The following is a 7,946-nucleotide window of genomic DNA, read 5'->3' on the forward strand; positions in this document are numbered from 1 at the left end:
CCTTCACCCTTTTTCTGAAAGGGAAGAGGTTTGGAAAAAGGGATAAGAAAGTGTTAAAAAGAAAACTACTGGCCCAAAATGGTGTCACTTAGGCCAAATCCTCAAACTGAGTCTTAATACCTAATCTAATTGCAGCTTCAACCTCCACCAAAAATGTAGTCTTTACCAGTCTAATCAGCTAATGAGGTAATCTGACACCTGGGCCCTCTCGGTCTCCCAAAGGTAGACGAGGTAATCCTCAAAGTAACACCCCCTCCTCTACCCCCAAAGGAAAAGCAACCTAGGCAGGAACAATCCTTTTCTTGTGCTAATAACCTTCTTGCCTCCACTTCCTTTCTATAAAAACCTTCCATTTTAACACCTCCCCACTCCCCTCTACTTGCTAGACCCCATGCTGCGCAATTCACAAATCATTAAGTCTATTAGATCTCTCAATTTACTTAGCTGAATTCTGCTTTTTAACAACAGGAAAAAGAGAGGAGAAAAGGAAGTGAGCAAAAGAAAGAAAGAAAAAGAAAACTACCCAAACATACCAGTAAAAGGAAGTACGAGTGATCACATTTATGCATTTAGGCCAATTTATGTATTTATATTTGCATAGAAAAAAATTATTTAAAAAATTAAATTCTTTTTTTAAAAATTTTTAACATTTATTCATTTTTTGACAGAGAGAGAGTGGGGGAGGGGAAGAGACAGAGGGAGACACAGAATCCGAAGCAAGCTGCAGGCTCTAAACTGACAGCACAGAGCCTGATGCAGGGCTTGAACTCACAAACTGTGAGATCATGACCTGAGCCGAAGTCAAATACTTAACCGACTGAGCCACCCAGGTGCCCCCCCAAAAATTAAATTCTTAATTTGACCTACAAGGACTGCCTATCACCCTCCACCTTGCTCCTTTGTGCTTTTGCCAAATGACCTGTCAGTGCCTAAAAACGCCCACATTCCCTCTCCATACATGGCCTGACTGAAAGGGCGGGCCTACACCGGCCGACTCCATCTTGTTCTGTGTCCTTCACCTTGACCACACCTCCTCCCCTTGAGTAACCCCCCCTCACCTGCCTAACAGGACTCGGACCCTTCCCCAGGACCCTTCCTCAGCCAATCAGCTGAGGCCATAGCCATTACCTCACCAACTGCCCCCAGGCCCCAATAAAACCTTTGTCCTTTTGAAACTCGCTCTCTCTCTCTCTCTCTCTCTCTCTCTCTCTCTCTCTCTCTCTGGTATCTCACCGCTGCGTCGGTGCAGGTAGGGGATTGAGCTCGAGCTAGCTGGAATAAAGGCTCTTTGCTTTTGTTTCGGACTCGGCTCCCTGGTGGTCTTTGGGGATCACGAATTCTGGGCATAACACTGACCAGCAACAGCTTCCTCCTCTACCTTACTAACCTACATTCTTCCTTCAGTGAACTTCTAAGTTCACTTCCTCAAGCAAGTCTTCCTCGTTAACTACTAGGAGAAATAAGTTCTCCCTGCTACATGCTATCAGAGCTCTATTTTCTTTTTCTTCATTGAATTACGATTGTGATTTTACACTTGTTAGGGTGCCACATGACTGTAAACAAATGGAGAACAAGGAGCACACCTGTTTTAGCTAAACATTATATCCCTTGTTTGGCATAATGCCCCGCCAACCATAGATGCAAGAAGTCCTTCCTCACATGAAAGTAACAGAGGAAGGCCACTTAAGTAGAGACCAAACAAATTTTCACTGTAGTGAAAAAGAGTTTGAATATGTAGCTTCACCTTTTAAAATGAAATTTTAAATTATGAAAATGTCAACATTATAGTTCAATAAGTTATAACCAAATCTATACACTAAGCCTTAGAACAAAAAAATTAAAAAAAAATTAAGAAACTTATGTAACTGCATAATATAGCAACCTTTGCTTTTACCTTCACAGTCAAATCATAAGGGATAATTTTGGCAAAAATATTAAAAGCCTTCATCAAAATTTCCCCAAGACCTCCTTTAATCAATCTTTTGATACACCATTCTTGTTTGAAACACTATCCTTTCACTGACTTTGTCAACTTTTTTTAAGTTTATTTGTTGAGAGAGCGAGAGAGAGAGAGAGAAGTCGGAACAGAGAGAAAGAGAATCTCAAGCAGGCTCCGCACAGGCAGCACAGAGCCCAATGTGGGGCTCAAATTCATAAACCGTGATATCATGACCTAAGCCGAAACCAAGAGTCAGATGTTTAAAGGACTGAGTCACCCAGGCGCCCAGACTCTGTCAACCTTTTTTAACAAGAGCGGTATGTGTTTTATTTTCCATTTACCTGTCTCTGTAAATTGAAGAAGTAGCCAAGGGGGTCCTACTTGCCCTTTTTTAAATAGACTTTTTTAGAATAGTTTTAGGTTCACAGCAAAATTGAGCCCAAAGTACACCTAAATATCCTCAGCCCCACCCCCTATACCTACCCCCCACCTACACACAGCCTCCCCCACTACCAACATGCCCCACTGAAGAGATTTGTTTCAATCAATTCACCTACAATGACACATTATCACCCAAAGTCCACAGTTTACACTAGGTTTCATTCTCTCAGTACATTTACTAGTTTGAACAATGTATAATGACATGAATCCACCATTATAGTGTAATAGTTTCACTGTGCTAAAAATCCTGAGCTCTGCCAGTTCACCCCTACCGTCCAACCCCTGGCAGCCAAGGATATTTTTACTGTCTCCAGTGGTTTGCCTTTTCCAAGACCTTATGTAGTTGTAATCACACAGTATGTAGCCCTTTCACGTTGGTTTCTTCCACTTAGCAATGTACATCTAAGGTTTCTCCACATCTTTTCATGGCTTAAGAGCTCATTTCTTTCAGAGCTGAGTAATATCCTATTGTCTGTGTATACCAGTTTATTTATCCACACACCTACTGAAAAACATCTTGGTTGTTTCCAAGTTTCAGCAATTATGAAGCAGCTGTAAACGTAAGTATGCAAGTTTTTGTGTGGATCTAAATTTTTCAACACATTTGAATAAATCCAAAGAGGGCAACTGCTGGATCATATGCTAAGAGTATATTTAGTTTTTTAAAGAAACTATCAAGCTTTTCTTCTTCCTAAACGGTTTCTTTCATATTGTTTGTCTACAGCTTTATATGTAATTCAACTGTTCCATTTATCCCACTTAAAAACTTTGAAACAATTGCTATTTCATCTTACGCTCACCTTGCATCTGTGAAGTACTGTCAAACAGCCAACAATCAGGGAAAACTTAAACAGTAAAAGTCTATTCATGAGTGTGAGGTGGGAGAATACTTGACATGTGACTAATTTTATTAAAAGTGGTAGAATCATGGGGCCCCTGGGTGGCTTAGTCGGTTGAGCGTCTGACTTCGGCTCAGGTCATGATCTCACAGTCTGTGAGTTCGAGCCCCGTGTCAGGCTCTGTGCTGACAGCTCAGAGCCTGGAGCTTGCTTCGGATTCTGTGTCTCCCTCTCTCTCTGCCCCTCCCCTGCTCATGCTCTGTCTCTTTCTGTCTCAAAAATAAATAAAACATTTAAAAAGAAAATTAAAAAAACAAAAGTGGTAGAATCATTATTTTCAGATTATGATGACCTGTACATGCCTAAGTTGCCACAGCGTTGGAAATCCAAACAATGAACTCTCAAAATAAGATCTTCCTCACCCACCCTAAACTCATACTCAATAAAAGGGAACAGATACGGAACACATGTATTTACCAAAAATGGCAAACAGATTTCAGGTATGTGTGCTTTAAAAAGCAAAATTTTATATGGGGTGCTTGGGTGGCACAGTCAGTTGAGCTTCAGACTCTTGATTTTGGCTCAGGTCATGATCTCAGGGATCTATGCTGAGGGTAGCCTGCTTAGGATTCTCTCTCCCTCTCTCTGCTCCTCCCCTGTGCACACACATGCTCTTTCTCTCTCTCAGTCCCAAAATAAATAAACTTAAAAAAAAAAAGGCAAAATTTTACAGATGGAGCCCTAGTATCTAATGAATTGTTATAAAATTAGTTACTTTTCATGGTAAAGTAAGGGGTAAGTAAGGGGTAAAGTAAGAGTACTGATGAGATGCTGAACAGGAAACACTGATTTTGTTCCAGTCTATGCCAACCAAGTACCAAATTTCTTTCCCAAGTATGAGACTCTCTGTTCAGCAAGCACAAATCTGCTACCCACTCTGACAAGAGAAACTTACATGCCTAATTGTTTACTTTTCCAAAACAAATTTAATTTTAAAAACTTGTAAAAAACAGTAAAAATTCAGACTCTATCTTACCACATTGAGAAGTGCTAAGCTGCTACTATATCCACAGTTTAAACATGATACACCAAAAGTAAACAGAACAAGAATAAATGTAATATATACATATACAGCCTAGGTTCTTTTATTATACAAATGAATTGGTGCAAGAAATACACCTGACCAAGCACGTGAGAATTCAGTAGCTTATAAAGTTAATTTCACAAAGCAAAAAAAAGTTCCCAAAATGGTCAAACTTGAAGAAATACAATGTCGATATGGTGCTTTGAAATAAAGCAAATTTACAATAATACTAATAGCCATGATAGTAACTAAATGTATATAGTGCATGCTATGTGCAAGTTACTGTTCTTGTGCTATAATATATACTCATTTGTCCTCACAACTCTAAGGTTAGATACTATTAACCTTATTCTAGAAATAAGACCCCTAAGGCCCAGAAAGACTACATAAATTTACCAAGCTCACACAACTGATAGCAGAATCAGGATCCAATCCCAAACAAGTTGGTTTCGAATTCCAGGCTCCTAAGATTAGGCTACAGTATCCTGACTGCATTTTTAGCTTACACATTTGTAAGTCTTCACAGGAATAAAATACACACTGTTCTCCACATGTCACTGATAGCTGCTGTTGGAAAATTTGAAAGCACTCCCTACATCTTTATGTTCTATCACTTTTTTCTAGAAAATAGACATTTGTAACCGTTGAGGCAAATCACAAAAAACAACTGCAAAATTCTGACTTTCTGGATTTGCCCAAATTAAGAGTGGTAAAATTCTCAATGATAAATGTCTTACATCTCTTCCAGAATGCCTTGCAATATAAGATACCAACACTGAACACGTACTTGTTGGCTTCACTTTTGGCTTTTTCTTGAAAGTCAGTAATTAGTCACTAGTTTTAGATATAGCCCAGTTCACCTAGGGTTCCCAGCATTATAAAAATGCAAAATAATTGCCAAGCAATTTTACATTGTTCTAGCAGCATCTATCAAAAACAGTATTCATCACTTCCAAAGAATATAGTTTGGGGGCACTTGGGTGGCTTGGTGAGTGGAGTGTCTGACTCTTGATTTCAGCTCAGGTCATGCTCTCACAGTTCATGGGATTGAGCCCCACATGGGGCTTGATGATGATAGAATGGAGCATGCCTGGGATTCCCACCCCCCCTCTCAAAAGTAAATAATAGTCTTATAAAAAATTTACAGTTTGATTTTTTGTCTTTAACTAGAATATTTTGTAATTTTTTTTAATTTTATGTTTTTTAATAGGAGTTTGGTTGACCCATGTTACATTATAAAAAGCATAGATGTTTATTCCTTCCCTCCCCAAAATTTACTGAAAAGTGATAAAGATGTATAAAAGGCAACAAAACCCACGGTAGGAGAGAGAATAGGATACCACCAGTGAATAAGAAATTGTTCAGGAAGATAGATAGTAAATGGACTCATACTGACCAAAAACCAAAGTAAAACAAATTATATTTGAAAATATGAACAAGAGGGTGAATGAGAGATGCCATTCCTATAAAAGGAGGGCTGAGAGGTTTTAGGCTTGAAATAAGTGGGCCCAAATGTCATGGGCAGCGGGACAGTAACATGGAAATCAGTCCTCCTTCCCCAAATAACAAGTTAGCAACAGTCACGTTTGCCCCTGGGATAAAGCCAAAAGTTAAAATGAAAGATTAGGACCTCTACTGTGAATATTGGTGTTAGAGAACATAGCACCAATTTAGGCTTAATAGGACTACAGTTCACACTAGGAAATAAAGTTAAGGCAGCTATGCTCAGCAGAGAAATTGCTAGTCTGGAAGAAACGGGAAAGAGGAGGATTCCCAGCCTGTCCACCTGTTACCTGCTCACACACCTTCAACTGAAACCTTCCAGTCTACGTGCCCTGGCACATGACACCAATATTCCATCAATCATCCCGTTTAGAGAAAATAATATCTATTACCTACATGAATCAAAATATAAGTGAAAAACCGGTGTCCACCAGATATTTGAGAAAAAACAGAAGGCAAAAGTACTGAAAATTAACAGAACCATGACCTATAACAGATAATTCAAGAAACAGAAGATACTTTTTTTTAATTTTGATGACTTTTTATAGATTCAAGAACTTTTATATCCATAAAATAAGAAAAGGCTGCTATTAAAAAGAGCAATTACAGGAAAAAAAAGGTTGTCAAAATTTACAATTCAATAGAAGAAATGACTAACAATGCACAGGACTTAAATCTGAATTAGTAATCTGGAAGATAAATTTGAGTAAAATCGCTAAGAACATCGTACAAAAAGATGAATGTGAAATGAGAGAAAAAGAGAAGAGATTCAAACCAGAAGGTCCAACAACTATCACAGGAGTTCCAGAGAAAAAGGGACAAGACAAAAATGGGGCGGGGAGAGAATATAAGAGAATTTCTTTGTGCCAAAAGGAAACATGACATGCCAAACAGGAATTTTTTTTTTTAAACCACTCCTTTTTTTAATGAGGGACAGCCTCATAAAACTCGTTCATTACTATGTGCCTAATATAATACCTAGGACACCGTGTTTACTGAAGAATGAATTAAGAGAAGAAAAAAAAAAACAGAAAAACGTAGGAGGCAGTGTGAGATACAAAAAACCCTAAATTTATCGAGTTGGCAAAACAAGAAAAAGAGGTAGATAAAGATATCTACATTTGAAATAAGAGGTGGAAGGGAGGAATGACAACTTATACTTTTCATTTTACACCATTTCTACTGTTCACTTCTTTAAGCTTTATGCATGTATTAATTTTAATAATATTTTAAGTACTAATCCGAAAAAAAGTGACACGGGACACCACCACATCCAAACTCTCGGAGAACAATAACGTTGGTGGCTTAGGCAGGATGGCAAGTTTCAATATCAGACACCAAGAAATATCACTACCACTAGTTTTCCTCAAAAGGCAGATAAAACATTTTGGAGCCTTCTTGAAAACGTAAATACAACTATAAAAACCCTGGACGCAAGTAAAGCCTATGGAATCCGCAGCACTGGACGCTGGTTCCCACCCAAATGCAAGGGCTCAGGAGAAGCCAGCAGCACTAGGAGGGGGAATACCTGCACGCCGGAATGCTGCAACAGCCCGAGGACTTGACAGTCACAGAGGCCAAGGCCACAGAGAGAGACACCGTGGCTAAAGTCTTTCCCAGAATGCGTTCGGCCATCAGCGCCCCGCGGGCGGCTTCGCGGAGCGAGGTCACGCTTAGGTAGGGCCACAACCTCCGTCCGCTCCACAGCCCCTAGTATTAGCGGGCACTAGGACCGGGCCGCTCTCCCGTTCCAGGAAAGGACTATCTACGTTCTTCTCAAAAATACACAAAACCAGGATCCCTCCCCAAATAATCCCCCACTTCCAAAAGTGAGACGCAGGCAACCAAACCAGCAGAGCGCTTGGTCACTCCCAGCGCCTGCCGCTGCGTAGCAGCGACGCGGACCCCAGTGGCGTCCCAAGTGCGTAACAGCACTTTACGACCCCGCCGTAAAGCAACTACAGTGCCGACCTCGCAGCGCTCGCGATCTTTGACGTCTCAGTGTGCGCAGGCGTACTTGGGGCTGGGCGGAGGGAAAATGTACCCGGAAAACTCAAGAAAAAGGAGAAAACAAAAGAAGATGGGGAGCTGGAGCGGGGGCGGGAGAGGAATGCAGAAAGTAAAAAAAGGGATTGAACGT

General features: G+C 40.2%; 1 protein-coding gene across 1 annotated transcript in view; it reads right to left on the reverse strand.

Annotated features, from left to right (window-relative positions):
- Positions 1 to 7,726, reverse strand: part of NUDT9 (nudix hydrolase 9) — a 38,874-nt gene extending 31,148 nt beyond the window's left edge. Inside the window, exon 1 of the mRNA XM_047855151.1 lies at positions 7,335 to 7,726. Coding sequence (XP_047711107.1) covers positions 7,335 to 7,441 — 107 coding nt within the window. The 5' untranslated portion in view covers positions 7,442 to 7,726. The remainder of the gene's footprint in view (positions 1 to 7,334) is intronic.
- Between the last annotated feature and the right edge of the window lie 220 nt (positions 7,727 to 7,946).

The sequence above is a fragment of the Prionailurus viverrinus genome, chromosome B1 (genome assembly GCF_022837055.1).
Source record: "Prionailurus viverrinus isolate Anna chromosome B1, UM_Priviv_1.0, whole genome shotgun sequence".
Taxonomy (NCBI): domain Eukaryota; kingdom Metazoa; phylum Chordata; class Mammalia; order Carnivora; family Felidae; genus Prionailurus; species Prionailurus viverrinus.